At 37.7% G+C, this 23556-nt stretch overlaps 2 protein-coding genes across 6 annotated transcripts in view; both read left to right on the top strand.

Moving 5' to 3' along the window:
- LOC127449660 (solute carrier organic anion transporter family member 2A1-like) overlaps positions 1-4604 on the top strand; it is a 44646-nt gene extending 40042 nt beyond the window's left edge. For both annotated transcript variants that reach the window (XM_051713208.1, XM_051713210.1), the window contains exons 11-14: positions 2439-2599; positions 2835-2899; positions 3283-3403; positions 3601-4604. In XM_051713208.1, the coding sequence (XP_051569168.1) occupies positions 2439-2599; positions 2835-2899; positions 3283-3403; positions 3601-3721 (468 nt within the window). In that variant the 3' untranslated portion in view covers positions 3722-4604. The remainder of the gene's footprint in view (positions 1-2438; positions 2600-2834; positions 2900-3282; positions 3404-3600) is intronic.
- Positions 4605-5788: 1184 nt separating this feature from the next.
- Positions 5789-23556, top strand: part of LOC127449324 (ras-related protein Rab-6B) — a 166669-nt gene continuing 148901 nt past the window's right edge. The window contains exon 1 of one of the 4 annotated variants that reach the window (XM_051712671.1): positions 5789-6459. In XM_051712671.1, coding sequence (XP_051568631.1) covers positions 6390-6459 — 70 coding nt within the window. In that variant the 5' untranslated portion in view covers positions 5789-6389. The remainder of the gene's footprint in view (positions 6460-23556) is intronic. The other 3 variants (XM_051712672.1, XM_051712673.1, XM_051712674.1) reach the window with 3 other exon arrangements.

Below are 23556 nucleotides of genomic sequence, written 5' to 3' on the forward strand. Positions count from 1 at the left end.
CCAAATGCAAATAGGCAATAATGAACTTTTATTTAATTAAACAAAAACATTCTCACAATGGAGAAAAAAACAAAACCAAATTAGAATAAACATGAGAAGATCTTGAACCAACAGGGAAGGAAGGCAGACAGACAACATGAGCACACGAAGGCAGGAGCAAACAAAACAATCCAGCACAGGACAGCATACAAGAGGAGCTAATATAGGGAGAGAAATCAGATGGGTTAACAAGGAAGGCAGGTGAAACAAATGAACTATTAGAGGCACAGAAATTATACACTTCCAAGTAATTTTTATGGGTCAGGTCATGTTTGGAATAATGCACAGATTTTGCTGTTTCAGAAGGAAATTGGTACTTTAATTCACCAAAGTGGCATTTAACTGATCACAAAGTATAGTCAGGACATTACTGATGTAAAAAACAGCACCATCACTATTTGAAAAGTAATTTTCGATCAAATCTAGACAGGCCCCATTTTCAGCACCCATAACTCCCAACACCTTATCTTTGAGTAATCTTGCAAAATTCTAATTTGGTACTAGAAAATCACTTGCCATTATATAAAGCACTGCTGATAGCTATTTGGTTTGTTAAATGAAACTTAACATTGTCTTTGTGTTTGTTTTTGAGTTGTCACAGTATGCAATAGACCGGCATATCTTAAGGTCAATATGAGGTCAAAAATGGCAAAAAAAAAAGAAACAGCTTTTTCTAGAAACTCGTCAGTCAATCATTGTTTTGAGGAATGAGGGCTATACAATGCTTGAAATTGCCAAAAAACTGAAGATTTCATAAAAGGTGTACACTACAGTCTTCAAAGACAAAGGACAACTGGCTCTATCAAGGACAGAAAGAGATGTGGAAGGCCCAGATGTACAACTTAACAAGAGGATAAGTACATCAGAGTCTCTAGTTTGAGAAATAGATGCCTCACAAGGCAAAAGCTGACAGCTTCATTGAATTTTACCTGCTCAACACCAGTTTCATGTACAACAGTAAAGAGAAGACTCAGGGGTGCAGGCCTTATAGGGAGAATTGCAAAGAATAAGCCACTTTTGAAACAGAAAAACAAAAAGAAAAGGTAAGAGTGGGCAAAGAAACATAAACATTGGACAACAGATAATTGGAAAAGAATGTTATGGATTTTAACCCCATTGAGCTTTTGTGGGATCTGCTAGACTGTAAGGTGCACGAGAAGTGCCCGACAAGACAGGAAGCATGGGGTGAAATGTCACCTGAGTATCTGGACAAACTGACTGCTAGAATGCCAAGGATCTGCAAAGCTGTCATTGTTGCACATGGAGGATTTTTTGATGAGTAGAATTTTTTTTTTCAAATTGGAATAGTAATTTTTAATTTTTAATGTCCTGACTATACATTGTGATCAGCTGAATGCCACTCTGGTGAATAAAAGTACCAAATTTACCATAAGAGCAAAATCTGTACATTATTCCAAACTTTTGGCCACCAGTGTACATTGTACTATTATGTCAAGACACAGTAATTTAACAAGGCCTCTGCTTAGATCTATCAGTTCAGATTTTTATATAGCTCATTACTTGGTCCAGATAGCAGCTCATTGGGAGTCTCAGCTGTACTAGAAACACTGAGCAAGTGACCGGTCACGCTCTGTTAGAAATCAATGGCTGTGTCCAATAAAATCCCTAATTAGCAATACTTCCTGGAGGAAGTGCTTGGGACTCAAACAACTATACAGTGTTAAAGCTTCTGGGTAATTGCCCAGAAAGAGTCTTCCAGGACCAGTTGATGATGATGTATTATTCAATAAGACACAGTACATATCATACAAAGAGAAATATGCTGGGAAACAGAGTTGATAACATGGTATGGGCTCCTTGCTGAATTAAACAAAACAGACAATGGAGGACACCGTGCCATTGGAAGTCAAAGAAGCACAAGCAAACCATTATAAACAAGTGTTTGTGTCCAATGAAACACCTTAAGTTGCTGTTTTTTTTAGACTCTGCAGCAAAGACATAAATTAAAAAGGAAACACTTAAAGGGATGGTTCTTTGAAAAAAGGAAAACTCTGGCATCATTCACTAACCTCATACTGTTCAAACATGTATGACTTTATTTTTCTTAGAAAAAAAAAGATGTTAGGCAGAATGATAGCCTCAGTCACCATTCACTTTCATTGCATCTTTTTCCCCATATAATTAAAGTGAATGGTGACTGAGACCAACATACTGTGTAACATCTCATTTTGTGTTTCATGGAAGAAAAAGGTCATTTGGGTTGAGTAAATTATGACTGAATTTTCATTTTGGGCGAACTATCCCTTTGAATTCCCTCTATGCTTATAGCATCCTTATAAAAATCACTTGTAATAATGGTACTTGTGGTGAATGTATGCATTAAATGTTCCTAATGATGAACCAACTCAGAATATTGTTCACTATTTCTCCACATGCAGGCTTTTAGTAACTGCAACTGTATTCCGAATATGGGCACTGCCAAGCCTGGCCCTTGTGCCAACACATGTCCTCACTTTCTCCTGCCTGTAATGTTCCTCATCTCTCTGGCCGGGCTTATTGCCAGCTTAACACACAACCCTATCTATATGATGGTGCTAAGGTGAGAAACACACACACACACACATACGGATGCAAACACACTTGCAAACATTTGCAGTCAATATGGGAATAGAAAATTCAGAAAACCTCCAGATACTTTATAGTTATATACTGTACGTAGTATACTGTATAGTTAACTATAGTACTATAAACTGTAGATAATGTTGTTATCATTTTGAGTTTTTGTGAGTAATTTTAAGTTTTCTTTCACTCATTCTGTATATTTATACCTATAGAACTGTTCCTCCAGAAGAGAAGTCTTTTGCCATAGGCATCCAATTTCTGCTACTTAGGGTTCTGAGTAAGTAAAATACCAACATACCTTTTTTTAATTTATTTATTTATTTTTAATCATAATTAAAAGCTGTTTGAATTACTAGCCTTGGGTTGTATAGGGATGATATTTTCACAATGCAAATGTATAGGAAAAAAGAAATCTGCTATAGATAGATAGATAGATAGATAGAAAACCTTTAATTGTGTACATGTATTTGGGAAACTTCAAGAATTATAGTGCCCCCTTGTGGTGAAATAAAAACCCAACTAGAAAATGTACAGTATTTATGAGTGTTATAATGAACACTCATGAAATCAAATCCATGCTTGTCTGTTTATTTTGGGTAGAGTAATTTATTTTATTACATTTGTAATAAAACTATTTTTTCTCTCTCTTTCTCTGCTTAGCTTGGCTGCCAGCCCCTGTTCTGTTCGGGATGACCATAGACTCCACATGCATCTGGTGGAAAACTGCTTGTGGGAAAAAGCAAGGCTGTGGTTACTATGACAACAACCTCCTTAGAAACAGGTAAGGGTATGTTCTCACTTGACCTAAATGCATTATGAAGGTATTTTTGAGTCAAAAATTCTGAAGTGGTAGATTTAGACTTTAATCAATAATTTAATCAAACATTCATAAAGACTGTATACTTACAGCCACACAAGGTAGTGTTAATTGACTAATTCCTAGCTATGGTAATACTGATGATGATGACTTGGTTGCAGGTATCTAGGACTTCAGGTGGGCTATAAGATATTAGGCATTACACTCATGGCATTTATTGGCTGGAAAATGCATCGGACCAGAGAGTACAGCTTAGAGAAAAAGCTTGAGGGACCTCTGTGATGCCTCAACCCTGCTTTAACTTTTGAGAATCTTCTCAGTAAGTTGAGCCCCTGGATGTCTTTTGTCAGAAACCCCTCGTTTTATTAACTGGCTGGAAATGTTGTACAATGACAGCATGGGTATTTATTTCCATCCTACAAGAGTGGGTCCTAGCTTGATATATTCAGGGACTTGGTGCCAGTTTGCCACCTCCTCCACATTTATTTTTGGGGAAAAAAGAGCTTTGTACAGAGCTCAAAAACTGTAATGCTCTCTGGACATTCATCCAAAACTTAGCAACAATTTTCATCTGCAGATTACTGGAAATGTGTGCTGCTGGATTTACGATTGTGGCACCTCTAGGCTGGACACAAAACAAAAGGCTCGATTGTAAACAAAACATATTAGAAATGTCTATTTACTGTGCTTGCAGTACCTTTGGTTAATTTGCATTTGATATATGTTGCAGAATGGGAAGTTTTTAAAGATACAGTATATCTTTTATTCTATTTGAAGACTATCTGAAGCATGTGAGATGCTCTTTATACCCAAATGCACACATTTAGACCTGAGTGTGTCATATCAATCATAGCCTGTGGATATATATTTTTAAAACTCAAAGAGTGTGAATTCAGGTGTGTAGTTCAAATAATAATAGTAACCTGAGCAGATTTTAATTGTTACTTTCAAAAGTGAAGACATTTTGAAAATAGACATCAAATGTTTGTAAAATATATTTTCATACCTAATGTAGCTGTTGTATAATAACCTGTTTGTATACATTTTATCTCGGTTCTTAAAGGGATAGCTCACCTATAAAATTGTATTCTTTCATAATTTACTCACCCTCCTGGTATCCCAGATGTGTATGACTTTGTTTCATAAGCAGAAAACAAAGTAAGATTTTAGAAGAATATTTCAGCTCTGTAGGTCCATACAATGCAAGTGAATGGGTGCCAAAATTATGAAGCTCCAAAATCCACATAAAGGCATCATAAAAGTAATCCATATGACACCAGTGGTTAAATCCATGTGTTCAGACATGATATGATAGGTGTGGGTGAGAAACAGATCAATAGTTAAGTCATTTTTCATCATAAATTCTCCTTCTTGCCCAGTAGGGGGGCGATATGCACAAAACAGGAGAAATTGAAAGTGAAGAAAAAGGACTTAAATATTGATCTGTTTCTCACTCACACCTATCATATCACTTCAAAAGATATGAATTTAACAACAGAGTTGTCTGGAGTACTTTTATGTTGCTCTTATGTGGATTTTGGAGCTTCCAAATTTTGGCACCCATTCACTTGCATGGTATGGACCTACAGAGCTGAGAAATTCTTCTAAAAATCTTTGTGTTCAGCAGATGAAAGAAGGTCATACACATCTGGGATGGCATGAGGGTGAGTAAAAGATGAGAGAATGTCCATTTTTGGGTGAACTAACCCTTTAATACTAATCAAACATTGCTTTTCTTATGTCTGGTTGGAGTAGTGAATCGTAGCTTTTCGCTAACTTTGTACTATGCAATATGTAATATGTATTTACCAATGTATAAGTTATTTCAGATATGAAATTTGTTCACGAACACTAGACTGTTGTTTATTTTTTATTTCTGTCATTTAGCTGAGTGGTTCTTAACCTTTTTGACTTCAAGACCCCCCCCCCCCCATTGTCCAAGACAATGTGAAGGCCCCTAAGGAGGCTAAGATATTTTCTTTGGTATATCTTCTGTGGGAATGATCACAAAGCTGCTTGTTTTCAAACTTTATATATATATATATATATATATATATATATATATATATATATATATATATATATATATATATATAATAATAATAATAATTTATTTAATTTTTTTAATTAAGCTAGAATATTTTAGTGTAACTTATAAGTAATTTTAAGAAGGCCATGGCTTCATGGTTGAGAAACACTGATATAGCTTATGTTTAGTGTTCAGTGTGTTTTCAAATATGTAGTTTCAAGTAAATCATCACTAAAATGAAAGAATGAACAACAATATAGGACACGCATGTCTGTTTTTTTTTTTTTTTTTTGCCTACAATGTAGTATGTAAGTAGTCTTTTAGCAGACATACTTATTAAAGGGACCCTTGAAGCATCCTGGGGTTAAATGCCGTAAGTGCTCAAACAAGCAACCTTTCGATTATTAGATTTCAGCTGGAACCATTAAGTCACACCAGACTCCATGGACAGTATGTGGACACAAATTAAATTTTGGAGTAAACCAAGCAATGTCACAGTGAGCCATTATATTTTAATACATCTTTGTAACGTACATCTTTCAAGCATGTAAACCTGCAAGTCTACAGATGAACTACACAGAGACTTTTCAATGCGTAATGTGGGTGATATGGCATGATGTCATGTTTTGTGGGTTCCTGTAGGATGACGTCACGTTCTGTGGGTTAATACAACATCGTGTATGTGTGTGTGTGTGTGTGTGTGTGTGTGTGTGAGTGAGAGAGAGAGAGAGAGAGAGAGAGAGAGAGAGAGAGAGAGAGAGAGGTGAGGCCACGCATGCGCAGCAGGTCTTGATCCTGACAGGCGATTCAGTGCAGCATTCCCGTTTCCAAACGCACAGAAGCGCTGCTTTTTACATCGCGCTACCCCTTTCAGACATTGAAACCGGAGGGAACACGCTGGTAAAGAATAAACCCCTAAACATGTCCGTGGGCAATGACTTTGGAAACCCTTTAAGGAAATTCAAACTCGTCTTTCTTGGAGAGCAAAGCGGTAGGTGTCACTATGGAAATTCCTACTTAAGTTTTAATAATAAGCTTCATGGTTTATTATTCCCAGAGGTTCTGCATGCACCTGCTTGAGATGACATCATGATGATTAAGTTTTATTTAACATCAAATTCATAGACCGAATGTGGCCCGGGACGTTATGTTTAATCTGTAATGGGATTTCCATATTTAATTGGACTAAACTTTGCGTATAATTTCTGAGAAAACATTTTAACTCCAAACTCTGACCTGGCTTTCAGTGGTTTTTTTGTTTGTTTGTTTTTTTTTTAATTATTTATTTTCCTTGCTAAATTATCAAGTGGGTTAATTATTTAATTTTACTGAGTATCTGTTTAACTGTTTATTATTATACGTTTATTTGAAAGACTTATGTTTAATTCAATTCTTCTTTATACTACTGCAACCTCGGCTTGACTGCATGGTTTTTAATATTTAAAAAAATGGCTATATTGCATGTTTATATTTACTGTAGCTTCATAAATTTAACTCATTGATGAGCATTTGCTGCACAAAAATGTAGATTTTAATGTTTTTTTAAAATGTACAACCAGGATGGTATAAAAGTTTCATAAAGGCCCATTTAAATGCATTTGCAGACTCCAGTACTGTGCAAAATGTAGCTGATGTACTTACAGAACCGAATGAATAAATAAATAAATAATCTGGATGTTGAGAGACACACCCAGTGTGTGCCATTGAAAGAACTTATCTAGCTGCAGCATGCAGACTCTACCTTGTATTGTTTCTCTGTGAAACCATGATAACAGTGATGACTGGTTCAGTTATCCCCTTATTTGAATTAATACATTTGAATGAGTCCCAGCAAATTTGAGTGATATAAGTAGGTAAATGAATGTTTTGCAGGATAACTCTGCTATCCCGGCATTTTGCCTACTGTCGTCATTCAAAAGCCTCATGAATCAAGCCTTCTGAATGTCTTAGCTGTGCTCAGATCTGTGGGACTTAAGTCTGGGATTGCACTGTGGAAGTGTGATTCACACTGTGAGAGTAAACAATGGATGCTGCCATGGTACGGAGGCACTTCTCCTCTCCTGGGATTCTGATCCTGGCTTTATTTTGTTGTCTCCACCTGAAGCCTTTCAGTGTTGTTAAAGAGTAGCAAAAAGACCCTCCTCAATCCCTTTTCTGTGGATGTCAGTGGGAGTTGTTGATCCATGGAGATTGTGTATCAGGTTGTGGATCTTTTCCAGTCTTTAGTGCCATAAACTCTTAATTTGTTACCTAGACTGCTGCAGCAGGGTGAGATGTCCTCGCTGAGTTTTCTATTTTAGTAAAATCAGAGAGAAGCGAGGGGTTATGAAATGTTTTCTTATTTTAAAAAAAATGATTCCCATCATATCTTATAACTTCTAATGCAATGTAAAGATGGAAATTCTTGTCTTATTCATTTGCTTGAATTGGAGTTGTGGCAGATTCAATTTTATAGAATTTATTAAAGGTGCACTCAGTAACTTTTTGCTCAAGTCATCTTGGACTTACAGTGACACCTAGTGGTGTGGATACAGCATTATTCAAAATCAATAGTTTTCAGTTACCGATGCCATTGTAGAAATTTACTCTTCACTATCCGCCATCATTAATTTAATCCAAGAATGAAAATGTCCAATAACAAGACGGTTACTGAGATTAAGCGAGGAGTATTCAGATGGTCATGTGATTCTAAAATGGCAGGACCCATGAGGGCGCCCCGCCACTTGTAGAATAAAACAGCTTTTATAAGGTTACTGATACGACTGGAGTCCTCATCTCATGTGAGTGCTCTTGATTCTATACATATGTTTCAAAATTACAATTCATTTCTTTAGGAGTAAAACATTTTTAATGAAGAAGAAAAAAATACTGAGTACATCTTTAATTACAAGTTCTGTTGGCCAAATTTTGTGGGGATATAATTTTGCAGTTTCATGCATTGTTTTGTGCTTCATATTTGTTTTAATGTTTAAATTTGGCAAATAGTGTATAATAGGCTATTTACTGTTATTGCAGGTTCACATTGTGACAATTTGTGCATGCTGTCACAAGAAGTCAACATGTGTTCAATTAACTAATTTTTCCCTTGGCATCAATGATAGAAATGCTCGATAGCATTAAAAAAATACAAATACATTTTAGCTAAGACTCTAAGGTATTTGCCTATACAGTGATTGAATTTCAAACCTACTTTAAACCTACCTTGAGAAATATTTGCCAGCGTAAAAAGTGTGACAAACTACTGTGTCCTGAGCCTTCCCTAGTACATAATTTGTTATTGCTGAAAGACTGATCTGTTCACTGGGAAAGCACTTCAAAAAATCAGCAGATCTTGGCCTGATCAGCAAAAGTCCTTTAAAACCATCTGTCTGTCAGGCATGACATGCTTAAACACAGTCTTCTTTGAAACAGGTGATGTGGTGGCTTATTGTCAGAACCATCCAGTTTCTCAAAGCCTGCAAGACAGCTGCAATTACTGTGGAATGGCTTTAATGTGCTGCCCGTGACTTAAAGGAGAGATAAACTGAGAGGATTTTTATTGACCGGCACAGACAGTGAAGTGTGTGTTATCCAGTAACACTGATAGTGAACCTCTTGCTGAATCACGCCGGGTTCACACATCCTCTGTGAGCGAGGCGTGAGCGGCGTGTTTTTGTTTCAACGCCCATAATAACAGACGACACCATTTACGTTGGGTTCACACATCCTTCCTGAGCGAGGCATGAGCAGAGCATTTTTGTTTCGGCGCTTATAATAACAGATTACACCGTTTACGCTGGGTTCACACATCTTCTGTGAGCGGGGCGGTCGCGTTGGACGTTCACATTGGCCGCGTCTCTCCTGCGAGAAACAGCAGCGCCTCTGTAAGAAAATTAAGTTATCTATGAGATTCTATGCCAAATGTATTCTTTAATAAGTTCATAATAAGCTGAGGTTATTGCTGCTTCAAGGACAACAGCGGGCAGTCACGTGCACTTCGTCTTTATCAGCACACTTGGTTGTGATTGGTTAATGTTGTGTCTATACTGCACACCTATATACACAGAATGGCAAAAGGTCTGACAGTTTATTAATTCTTTCCTTTATTAAGTTATTTTATTGAGTTTACTTGCATGCAGACATATACATTGTAGTGTACTAGGTTCGGTTTGAATAAGTTTGACTTGCTTTTGTGTCTTCTATAATCTCCTGATTATTTTAGTGTGCAGTATCTGCATTTAGCTATGCAGTATCAGGCATTTTGCAGTAATAAACACAAATTACTCTGAACAATGGGTCATGAATTATTTTTTTGTTTGCATTTACTGATTTAAGGAGAGCTCAAGTCATGGTTTTCTCTAATTACAACCTGTTACCACCAACAACGAGTACCTCTGCTCTGCCAGTAAACATATCGTCAATATGTGCTGTGTTATTGACTTTGAAAAGGGCCAGCAGTGTTTCATTCTACATGCTTTTCCTCTCTTTGCCTTTTATTTCCTTAAGAGACACTTAATGCAACCATTTGTAGAGCAATTTGAGACATTGGATTGATTTTTCTCTTCAACTGTTCTTCATGCTTCTTTTTTGCCCTGTCTATGTACAACATCTGAGTTTTATTGTATAATTGAAACATAGACCACACGTTACTGGCCTCTTGTTTGGAGCATGCAATGAGAACTCTAGAAATTTAAGCATATGCAGCTGATACATTTATTTATGTTTAAAGGAATATTTTGTACCTTAAAGGTACAAATATGTGATGAATTTTATGTATGTAAAAACCTGTCATTATTTACTCACCCTCATATAGTTCCAAACCTGTGTGAGTTTCTTTCTTCTGTGGAACTCAAAAGGAAATAAAATAATGATTGATCTATTGACTGAATTAAATACATAGCAGTGCATAATGATTCACTTTAATTCTTAATAAAGCACCCAAAAATGTCATAACAGTAGTCCGTGCAACTCGTGACAAGTACCAATGAGGTTTGAGGTTATTGACATAGCTGCCATATATTGGATTTCAGTGCTGTTTACGGACTTTATCAATTATTTGATTTGATTTGAAAGTGAATAAGGACTCAAAATACGGTCTGTTCAATATAGAAAATGATTGTATGACTTAATATGTGACACATGATTCACATGGACTACTTCTATGATACTTTTCTGGTTTACTAAATGTTAAAGTGAGTCACTATATACTTCCATTGTATTAAATCCAGTCAACAGAGTATACATTATTTCCTTTTGTTTGGTTTGGATGGACATGAGGGTGGTAAATAATGACAGAATATAATTTTTTTTTTTTTTCATTTTGGGATTTCCTTAAAAATAATTTAAACAGTAGTGTAACAGTATAAAAATTACTTTGTTCCCTTAAACCTTCTAAACTAGAACTTGCAGTATTTGCATATCAGCATACAATAGACCAATTCCCTATGGTTAAATACCAGCACATATACAAACACAGCTTGTTGAGTGTGCCCCTCTCTCACCATTTTGCCTAATGTGTACAAACATATATATTCCTTTGAGTGTTAAATTTAATGTGTTCAGACTCAAGACTGCTAATGTCAGCAGAGTTCTTAATCACGCCACACATTGCTAATGCATACTAATTGCTAGCACTCATGCCTAATATACGCAAGTCTTGCCTGCACTTTGAAAGGTCAGTTTGCATGGACAGCATCTTTCTAAGCAGGTATGGGTGATTACCTGATGGAGATATTGAAATTGAGTAGAAAAATTATGGAGAAGATAGATGCAATGTGGAAAAGCAGATAAGTTGATAGTGGAGAAGGTGAGGCAATAAGGGATTAATGAAGGAAATCCAACATGTGGAAGGTCTGGAATGTCATTTAAATAGCTCTAAAATGTGTGAGACTCCAGAATTAGAATAGTTTTTAGTGGCTAGGTAAGACTGCTCTCACAAGGAATTTGACTTGTAGTTGCTGACACTGGACAGACATTAAAGGGATATTTTACACAAAAATGAAAATAATGCCATTATTTACTCTCTCTTATGTTGTTCCAAACCCAAATGACAGCCTCAGTCATCATTAATTTTCATTGTATATATGGAAGTTAACTTAAAAGAGAATGGTGACTGAGACTAACATACTTCCTAACATCTGCTTCAAGTCAGACGGGTTTGGAACAACATGGGGTTGAGTAAAAAATAACAGAACTTTCCTTTTTGGGTGAACTCTCCATTTAAATAAGACATTTAGAAAGTATTAAAAGAAGTTGACAGTAAATACAAATACATATAAAAATGGATACTAATAGTGGGCTAAGTAGAAATATTAGTGTATGGTGAAACTGGACGGTAAAGAGGCAGTAGTGTACCAAACGAAGAAGCTACATAAAGAAGCTGTCCAAGGTGCTGAATAACCCCTCCCCAGCCTTAACCTCCCTCCTAAGCTTTAACAGGCCCGACTTTAGGTCCTTCACTGGGCCAGTAGAGGAAGTAGGCTCTCTGAACAGGTTTGCAGTCTGTATGTGGAAGATGGAGTGTTATCACACTGCGGCACACACCGCACCACTTCTGGAGCCTTTTTATGTCTCCTTTTTATGTCCTGTCCTCCTACTTGGTTCTAGACACAGTTAAGCTGGGCAAATGCAGCTAGTTTGACTGGCTTTCATTTCTCACTTGCAGTACATAGAACATTATTGCAGTCATGAATCCTGGCTGATCAGAGACCATGAGTTATAAATGCCAGTGACTGGGCTTAGGGATCCTGGAACAGCTGAGAAAAAACCCAGTGACTAGTCACTATGTTCCAGCCCACAGAGCTCTGACAAAGCCGTCTGGAGGAGTGTCATGAAGGAGTTATTGCAAGATGGCGCCACGGATGGCAGCCTCGGTGTGGAGCTCTCCAATTCTTTTGTTGTTTTTGTTTGATTCTCCTGTGTTTAGTCATTATTTTCCAACCAGTTTTACCAGGGACGAACTGCTGAACATTCGGCAGCACATACCAGACAATCTTTTGCTGGTTTTTAACTATTTGGATGTTTTGCTGGACGTTTTAGTCTGAGGTACAGCTGTGTTGTTCAAGCGCGCTATGAGACTCAAGCAAGGGAAGTGAGCCGGTGCACTGGCCAAGCTCCGACAGCACGGCTTTGAACAGCGTTGCTGAGCATTCATCTAGTGAATCTCTGCTCTCTTCCTAACAAAACGAACTACATCTCCTTATCCGTACAAACAAGGACTTTTCAAACTCTGAAACCTGGCTGAGTGAAGCCATTCCGGACAGCGCATTACATCTGCCGGGCTTTCAGCTGATCTGAGCGGATCGCATTGCAGAGTTAACGGGGAAAACGAGAGGCAGTGGAACATGCTTTTACATCAATGAAAGTTGATGTTCAGATGTAACAATTTTAAAGAAGGTGTGCTGTGCTAATTTAGAAGTACTCTTTATTAACTGTAAGCCTTTCTACTTGCCACAGGAGTTTTCCTCATTTATTCTAGTGTGTGTTTATATTCCTCCACAAGCGTGTGTGAGCGCAGCGCTGCAACAGCTGGCTGAGCAGATAACAGACATGGAACAACAATACCCGGGATCACTTATTATTATTCTCAGCAATTTTAACAGAGCCAATCTCACCCGTGAACTGCCAAAGTACAGACAGCACATTACATGCCCCACCAGAAACAGAAATATACTGGATCATTGCTACACAACATTAAAGGATGCATATGGCTCTGTCTGATCACTGTCTGGTTCATCTTCTTCCGATCTACAGGCAGAAAATTTAATCAGCTAAACCTGTAGTAAAGACTGTAAAAAGATGGACCAATGAAGCAGAGCTGGAACTAAAAGCCTGCTTTGACTGCACTGATTGGAGTGTTTTTGAAGCTGAAGACACCAATCTGGATGAGCTCACAGATACTGTGTCATCATATATCAGTTTCTGTAAGGATATGTGCATTCCTACTAGGACTTATTTAACGTTCAACAATGACAAACCATGGTTTATAGCAAAACTCAGACAGCTTCATCAGGCCATAGAGGATGCTTACAGATGTGGGGATAAAATCTTATACAGTCATGCCAGAAACATGTTGACAAAGGTTATTAGAGTGCCTAAAAGAAGCTACTCCGAGACAAGACACCATCCCCCAACACTGTAGGGAATCAACAACTGGCTGATGACCTGAATGTATTTTACTGTATATTTGAAAAGCACAGTCTCACACCCCACACCCGCTCTGACCTTCACTTTACACAAACATCAACACCTCCTTCAACCACCCTCCTCCCCCCTCCTGCTACTCAACCTGCACTTAAGATCTGTGAAGAGGATGTGTGCCGGGTCTTCTGGAAACAAAAGACAAGGAAAGCACAGGGCTCAGATGGTGTTTCACCCACTTGTCTAAAATCCTGTGCTGACCAGCTGGCCCCCATCTTCACACAGATCTTCAACAGATCACTGGAGAAGTGTGAAGTTCCCTGCTGATTCAAATGCTTCACCATCATCCCTGTCTCAAGGAAACCCCAAATCACAGGACTTAATGACTACAGACCCGTCGCTCTGACGTCTGTGGTCATGAAGTCATTTGACAGACTGGTGTTGGCCCACCTGAAGGACATCAGTGGACCCTTTCTGGATCCCCTTAAATTTGCTTATTAAGCAAACAGGTCTGTGGATGATGCAGTCAGCATGGGATTGCATCATATCCTGTAACATCTGGACAGACCAGGGACATATGCAAGGATCCTTTTTGTGGACTTCAGTTCGGCTTTCAACACCATCATCCCAGCTATTCTCCAGACTAAATTAAACCAACTCTCTGTTCCCACCTCTATCTGTTAGTGGATCACCATCTTTCTGACAGACAGGCAGCGAGTTAGACTGGGGAAATTCACTTCCAGCACCTGTACGATCAGCACTGGCGCCCTCCAGGGGTGTGTCCTCTTCCCACTACTCTTCTCCCTGTACACAAATGACTGCACCACTAAGGACCCCTTTGTCAAGCTCCTGAAGTTTGCAAACGACACTACTGTCATCAGCCTCATCCAGGGTGACGATGAGTCTGCATACAGAAGGGATGTTGAAAAACAGGTTTGTCTGGTGCAGTCAAAACAACCTGGAGCTGAACATGCTCAAAACAGTGGAGATGATTGTGGACTTCAGGAGGAACACCCCAACACTGACCCCGCTCTCCATTCTGAACAGCACTGTTGCAGCAGTGGAGTCATTCAGGTTCCTGGGCTCTACCATCTCACAGGACCTGAAGTGGGAGACCCACATCAACTTTGTGAAAAAGGCACAGCAGAGGTTGTACTTCCTTCACCAGCTGAGGAAGTTCAATCTACCACAGCCTCTGCTGACACAGTTCTACTTAGCAGTCATTGAGTCTGTCCTCTGCACTTCAATACCAGTAGTCAGCATCTTTATTTGCTGAGATACCCAGGCCCACTGGAAGTGTACAGTTATTGAAGGGATGGCAGGGGTCAACCAACAATCTGCTCAGCAGTCCGAACTGTCCTTTGTAGTCTTCTGATGTCTGATTTCATAGATGAACCAAACCAGACAGTGACTACAGTGACTCCAGTCAGGTCTCCTAAGCAACCAAATTGACCCGGTTGCTAGGGAGAGTAGAGTCACATGGGGTAACCTCCTCGTGGTCACTATAATGTGTGGTTTTTGCTCTCGGTGGGGCACGTGGTGAGTTGTGCGTGGATGCCGCGGAGAATGGTGTGAAGCCTCCACACGCGCTACGTCTCTATGGTAACGCGCTCAGCAAGCCACATGATAAGATGCGCAGATTGACAGTCTCAGACACGGAGGCAACTGAGATTCGTCCTCCGCCACCCGGATTGAGGCGAGTCACTACGCCACCACAAGGACTTAGAGCGCATTGGAAATTGGGCATTCCAATTGGGGAGAAAAAAAAAAAGAACTGCACACTTCCAGAGTGAGGAAAAGGGCTGGAAAAATCACTCTGGACCCCACTCACCCAGCCTACTACCTTTTTGAACTGTTGCCTTCTGGCCGGCGCTACACAGTACTGAGCACCAGAACCTTCAGGCACAAGAACAGTTTTTTTCCCTCAGGCTATCCATCCCATGAACAGTTAAAACTGCCCCATTGAGCAATAATCATGTGAAATACACAGCTTAGTCTATTTATATTTATCCAACATATCCTACCTCTTCTGCATTACATTCCCTTATCTGTATATAATAGATTTGTATTTGTACATATTTTGTCTTATTGTGTATTTCTATATATACTTATATTTTTCTATTAGCTTTTTATTTTTATACATTTTTTATTATCTCTGTCTTGTTGTTTTATTGTTTGTGCACTGGACGCTTCTGTCACCAAGACAAATTCCTTTTACTGTGTATATATATATATATATACACCGTATATGTATACAGTAGTGATGAAAATTCTTGGCCGAAACTGAAACCGAAAATTCTCGACACACTGGGCCGAAAACCGAACACCGAAAATGATTATTTAAAATAAGACTTTATTTGGAATAATAAAATAAATTCTACATGTTATTATTAGGGATGCACCAAAACCACTTTTTCCAAATCTACACATTTCAATATAAAATAGAGTAGACCGAGAAGAATAACAAAAAAGAAATTGTGTAGCATATTAAGAAAATCTTTTTTTTATAAACTGCTCTACTGGATAATGCGGCAGCAAATTTAACAGTAATTCCAGTGAAAATCTTCAGTGAGCATGAAGCCAGTTCTATTGGCACATTGTTTTTCCATACATTGTATTTGAACTGGATTCTTTAGTGGATCTATTTTGTGTTCATTTTAGTTGTGATAGTTGTGATTGTGATTACTCAGTCAGTTTAAATATTACTGTATTTTAATAATAATAATAATAATAATAATAATAATAAAGTTATATTATACAATAATAACATTTCAGTAATTTATTAACTTTAAAACCTTCTGGCTTTTATTTTAGCGGGACATTCCAGGAAGTACTTTGTGCTGCGCTAAAAACAGTAGCTTCACGAGCCATTTGTGCGTTGAGTTTGTCAACAACAGAGCAGCGCTCATTCACTTAAGCACACTGCACATGCAGACGATATATTTACTTATTAAATGAATCGTTTGCAATTCACAAAACTATTGTATGGCTTCCAGAGACTTTGAACATAATACACAAGTCATATGGTCTACAATAATAGTCCTTATGCTTCTTTAATGTCATATTGGAGCTTGACCTTATTCATGCTAGCACCATCTAATGACAACGAGGCTGTACAGTAGTAGCCTACATAAATAGTACATTAGTATTTTGCCTGTGTGTGGACGTTAAACAGTTTTGCATTTGTGGCTAAATCTTCAGGTATTGAAGGAAGCTGGCAATTCAGATGGCCTGTGCTCTTTGAGGAAGCAATCTCCTGCCAACTTCCTGTGTCAGAGTAATGAAGCAGGCCATTGTTAGTGTCTCATACTGATTTCTCACATTCACTTATAGTTGTCTAACCAGCAGGCAGCCTGCAGTATGATCTCCCAGATACATCCATCCAAAATACCAGCCATTTACCCCATTCCTAATTGGTTTGAATCTTCAGTCAACACTCATTGAAGTTGACCGTCTTAGGTTCATTATAGTACAGATGACCACTGTGAATGATGATATTATGTTGCCCACATAACTTTGCTGACTCACTGAGTCAGTTGCACAGGCTTGGATCAGCTCATATTCACCCTCAAGCAAATGTATCAATCAACATGTCTCCAGGCAACAGTATTCAGAGAAAATGAAACCAGTATTGCTGTACACTCACACAGCAGGTCAGGGTTAGCACTTACCACGAGAAGTCTAATTTATTCTGTCTATTGATTCATTGGGAGGTTTGCTCAGGATGTTCGAGATAATTGCAGAGACGCAATGAAATATACACCTTCTGAATTTCCTCTTGTCCATTTGATTTTGCCTGTTCTTGATTCGTGTTGAAGACATCACATTAAAACAGGGTTCACATACTTTTTGACCAGTGAATTTTCATGACTTCTCCATTACCTTTTCTGTCATTCAATATCACTGGATTTGGATTTTTTAAAAAACCATTTTGAAAGAGATTGCTGGGGCAGATTTTCATTTGTATGTCAGGTAATTGTTGGAATTGGTTTGAATTTAAACAAATACACCTATTAGTGTACAAATGTCTTCAAAAAGACCTATAAGGGACATAATAATGTTATCACACTGGCTACTAGTGTTACTCTACATGCAAACTGATTATACTGTGAATTTGGCTACAGGAGGTCAAATGTTCTGCTGTTGAAATCGGTCTGTGCTTACTGAAATTTGAACCACTGCCCCAAGTGACCGAAACTGGAAGTGTTGTTGAGGTGAAATGTCGACAGGGTGATGCCAAAAGCGAGTTGTGTTTTTAGTTGTAAATTAAGAAATACAGCAAAATCTTTTTAGCAAGTCAGGTCACTTGGTGGCCATCTTTGGCACGCTCCTGGGCAGCTATTTTTCTGTGTAAACAAGCGACATACAAGTGCAGCTCCTATCTGCTTAAATGGGGAAAGACCGAAATCTTCAAAATGGTTGGTCAAGATTACGAGAGAAGAACATATTTTAAATCAGCAGTAAAAACTGACAACATTGCCATCATAAATTGTGCTCAGATTACGCAAAAAACGCAATTCTGCCGGCTTGCTTAGCTAATGCGCATGTGCGTTCTTGAGTTGATTGACAGGCGATGTCTGTATCTAAAAGGTGATTGGCTCTTTTACCTGTAAGGCGGGACTTCGTTTCTACATCCAACATCCAATTTCTCCCATTCATTTTAACAGAAGTGACCCATCTCTGCTAAATAATCTCTGAATACAGTCAACAGGAATACATATTTTATAAACCCTAAACCTAACTGTCATTGGAGTAAAATTTTTATTTTTGAGTGAAAATGCAACCTCAGGATTGTAGGCTACTTACCATTGCATATGTCAATGTTACTTCTTGGTTTATACGGGACCCCAACCCGTGTTTCAGAGTAAACGGCATTACATTCTGGTTTCCATTAGTACAGAACCCATGTCTTAGAGATTGCTTCAGTAGTGCCACAGGGAAAGTTGCACACGTTTGAACTGATGCAAAAATGTCTGATGTGAGATGACACTTGTTAGTAGTACGGGAGATGGGAAATGGTGCTTGTCAGTAATTCGGTAGAATTGGTTCGATTTCAAAGTACATGGACATTTGGAAGCAGCATGTCGATTGTAATCATGTTGCCACATGAGCACTTACAAAATGCAATGTCTAGCCAATGAAATATTTCAGAGCAGAGGAAAATCAACAAATATGTATATTTACTGTAGATATTTCCATTACTTCTCCAGGCCTGGACATCGTAACTTTAAAATTCCCTGATATTTATTGGTTTTCCCTGAGTGTGAGAGCCCTATTACAAACAAAAACAGCTTTCTCTCTCTTTGTCTTTGTTTAAGACTTATGGAACTAATGAAGTAACTGCTGCATTATTTGTAAAGTGCATACAACCAATATTTTAATGTCAGATCCTCTAGTCCAGAGGGTTTATAGTCTAGTCACACTCAGATTAAATCTTTGCATTATCTAGCAAAGTGACAGTCAGTACATTTGCCTGAGGTTTTGTTCAGTGCTTTATGAAAGAGATTAAAAACTATCTGCAGGCCTCTCGGGGTGCTCCCAGCAGAGCTGGAGCCATCATATCCCTCTTGAAATCATCAAGACTATGAAATATTTTGACTCAAAGACTTTTGAATGGATTGTAGTTGTGGTTTTTTGATCATTTCTACTTAATATTTATATAGCTAATTGTTATGTTAGGTACTCCATTTTCCATGGGAGCTCTTAATGAGTTATGGTAATAAGCAATGCACATAGGGTTGCCACCCGTCCCGTAAAATACGGGATCGTCCCGTATTTAAAGATAAAATGATGCGTCCCATATCGAATCAATACGGGACGTGATTTGTCCCGTATTTAAGCTGGTCAGATGGCGCCATGGTGAATTCGTTCTAGAACGCTAATTTAACATTGATATAAGATGGAAAATTTGCCTATGCTGGGTATAGGACCGTCTGAAAAGTCCACCCATTGTGCTAAAACGTGCTAATACTGTGGAGGGTGTGATAAGGGACCATCTGAAAAGTCCACAAATGGTGCTAAAACTTTTGATTTTTTTCTATATAAATGTGCAGTAAGATCAAACAATGTATGAATACAATCACTGTCATAAAGACAAATAAAATAAATAAAAATTATATATATATATATATATATATATAACATGTATAAACCAACCAAAATGTATACATAAATAAGATAAAGAAGACAAATAAAAAATAAAAATAAATACAGTACTGTGCAAAAGATGCACATAATATGTTTCACAAAAGCATTTGTCTTAAGATGGTTATTTATATCTTCAGCTTTAGTGTGTCAATGGGAAATATAAATGTTAGACTCCCAAACATTACTTTTGCAAATAGAAAAGATTAGAATAGAAGAACAGGGAGCCCTGCAACAGATGTCATGGTCCACACAAAGCCCCCCCCCCCACTAAACATCGTGTCAGTCAGAAGAAGTAATTGAGACAGCCTAGACAGATAGAAGAACTGTGGTGAATTCTCCAAGAAGCTTGGAATATCCTATCTGTCAACAACCAAGAAAAACTGTGTCCAGGTGTACCTAGGAGAATTGGTGCTGTTTTAAAGGCAAAGATCGTCACACCAAATATTGATTTAGCTTTTTTTATGTTTACTGGACTTTGTATGACATTAAGTGATAAATGAAAACTATTTATGTCATTATTTTTGAAGACATCCTCACTATGCAACATTTTTCACAAGTGCCTAAAACTTTTGCACAATACTGTATATGTTTAATATATAAAAGATGTATTTGTTTTATAAGTCATGGGTCAGGAAAGTTCTCATTTTAGCATATAAGAAATATACTCTACCCTAAATGCACATGTAATTTCCAAAATGTCCATGGAGGTCTGTTTGATATGGTTAGAGCCCTATATCAGGTTTGAACAAAATTGCCTTGGTTTTTCCTGAGTTACACAGGAATGCCATCAAGCGCTGTATAAAGTGTGTCAAGACCACCATGCAGACAAATAAACTAACTTTTCAAAATTATGCCACTTGCAACCCTCCAGATTCCCACATTTTCCCTTCATCACCTTTTATTTTATTTTTTTTGCATTTTCTGCATCGTCTCAACCCCTTTGCCAGGGTACCCGCAGGTCCTTAAAAAGTTTTAAATTTACTTTTTATAATTTAAGGCCATAAAAAGTCTTAAATATCTTAAATAAATTACAAGAAGCCTTAAATTTTGTTTGCTGAGGTCTTAAATTTTGGGGTGTGTATAGAGGAGTCGCTTAAATCTGCGTGAGTCAAAATCATATCTCTCTCTCTCTCTCTTGCACAGCCAGCATTTAGCAGCTGATGCTTGACATGTGTAACTTATGATGTTATGTTTATACACATGTATAAATCTTCATAAATCAGTTAATCTGAAATGCAAATGGCATTATTCTGTGTCTCTGTAAGCGAGCGATGCGCTAACACTTTGTTCCTTTTTATAATCAACAAAGCTGTCAACGTTGCAATTTACAAGTGCGCAAGGCTGGAGCAGTCTTTTGACGCCTTTCAAATCATGGCGCTTCCTTAATTTACATCAACTTTGACAAGAATCGTAAAGCTAACAGAACTACTCAGCTGCAGGTTTACACCTGTTATATTGTTCATCTCCATCTCTCTAGAGCTCCATCTGACATAAGCAGGTATTTTCTCTGCCATCTGAATCAGTCAATTTTAAAAATGTTGTAATAATATACAAAACAATAATAATATAATTATATAACTATTATAATATACATAATATACAAATATATTATCTATAATATTTAGTATATAATCTGTTTTCAATATACATCATAACTAATTATGCAGCACAGTTTTCTTTCATAATTTAATCTGTTAACATTTTCAATACATCTTGTCAACTTTAAACGGCCATTTTTAAGCTAACTGATGAGTTTTGACTTTTACTTGAGATTTTTCACACAAAAATTACAATTGTCATCACTTACCTTCATGCTGTTGCAAACCTGTGTAACTTTCTTACTTCAGTGGATATCAAAAGGAGATATTAGGGAGTTTGTCACCATTTACTTTCATTGAATGAAAAAAGATGCAGTGCCAGTGAATGGTGACTGAGACTAAACATTTTGCTTAACATCTTTTTTGTTCCACGGCAGATAAAAATTCATACAGACTCAAGGGTGAGCAGTGATGACAGAAATTTCATTTTTAAATGAAAACTACCTGTTAAAGTATTTGTTAAAGGTATCTGCCAAGAAAAAAAAAATATATAAATATTATTCAGCACATTCAGCTGGTTCACAGCAGCGCCATATTTGATTTTTGACGAGAATGTCAACGAGGCTGTGAGGGATAGATGTACGTCTCGTTGATGGGCTGTACTGCTGTTGAAAGTGTTTTTGGATCGTTCCGCAGACAAAACATTGAAAAGTATCTTTCTAAGAGCTTTCAGTAGACAAAAAACCCCAGACAACATGAGTTGTGGAAAATCAGATCTTGGAGCTTTTTACAGATTTATACCGTGTGTGCCAATGAAGAGATGGTAAGTCTATCCCTCACAGCCATGTTTCCATTCCCATTAAAAATCAAACATGGCGTTATTGTGAATAAGTTCTATTGTGTCACGTCTTGCTGGAAACAAGTGGCTAAAGATATAGGCTACATACTTTAGGCTACATGCATTCTTAATGAATTCATTTAGAATTTTAATGTTGTATTATATTATTTAAAAAAAGGAAACACATAAATGCACAATAAAATACAAAAAACCTGTCCAGTGACATCCAAGTAGCCTCAGTGATTTTGTATTTACCTGCTAATTAATTATTTAATGTGTTTTTTTATTGTGAAAGTGGTCTTACATTTTTCTTTTATTTGGCCTTAAAAAGTCTTAAATTTAATTTCTTCGAACCTGCAGATACCCTGCTTTGCACAACTGGAAAGCCCTCTAATTATAAATCACCCCATTGTGATTGGTTAGCTTTACCAATATCACCCCTGCAAGCCTCTCTCTCTTTTTTAAACTCACAGCACTTGCTTCTCGCTTTAATGTTCATAGATGCTCTCTTGCATTTTAATGAGACTCACAAGCAAGTTATCTTTGTCTCATTTGCGCTCTCTCTCTCCATTGCTCTTTGTTTTCTTGTCTCATCTTTTTTTTTGCTCTCACTCTCCCCTGATTCTTTTCTCTCTCTCTCCCCTCCCTCTCTCTTTTGCTCTGTTTTTTTTATACCTGTCTGTATCATTTGAACAAAATGGCCTCCAAAAGATTTCCCTTTTTCCTGACTTATATTTTATTCCTGTCCATGAATCTATATGGCTTTCAATAAATGCCTGTGAGACATGTGTAACAAAAAAAATAAAAAACAAAAAAAAGGGTATTTTGAAACTCCCACCATCTGAGGGTCTTTGAAAAGTTTAGATAGGAAACTATCTCATTTAGATTCATACAAAGATAATGCACTTTGTATTACGCTATTGATTATGTAACATGTAAATTCATTCCTGCTGCAAAACAAAGAGCCCTACATGCAGCAGAGAAAGAGGGAAACTTAAGACCTCTTTTTCATATCACATTGTAAATTTTTTTTATCAAAGAATGGAATGCAGGGGGGCCTGTGTAGCTCAGCGAGTATTGACGCTGACTACCACCTTTAGTCACGAGTTCGAATCCAGGGCATGCTGAGTGACTCCAGCCAGGTCCCAGGTCTCCTAAGCAACCAAATTGGTTAGGATGATTAGGGGTTCTCATTCTCAGTGGGTCGCATGTTAAGTTGTGCGTGGATCGCAGAGGGTAGCATGAGCCTCCACATGCTGTAAGTCTCTGCAGTGTCATGCACAGCGAGCCACGTGATAAGATGCACAGATTGACTGTCTCAGAAGTGGAGGCAACTGAGACTTCTCCTCTGCCACCCGGATTGAGGTGAGTAACCGCTCCACCACAAGGACCTACTAAGTAGTGGGAATTGGACATTCCAAATTGGGAGAAAATGGGATTAAATAAA

Source organism: Myxocyprinus asiaticus, chromosome 12 (assembly GCF_019703515.2).
Source record: "Myxocyprinus asiaticus isolate MX2 ecotype Aquarium Trade chromosome 12, UBuf_Myxa_2, whole genome shotgun sequence".
Lineage (NCBI taxonomy): Eukaryota > Metazoa > Chordata > Actinopteri > Cypriniformes > Catostomidae > Myxocyprinus > Myxocyprinus asiaticus.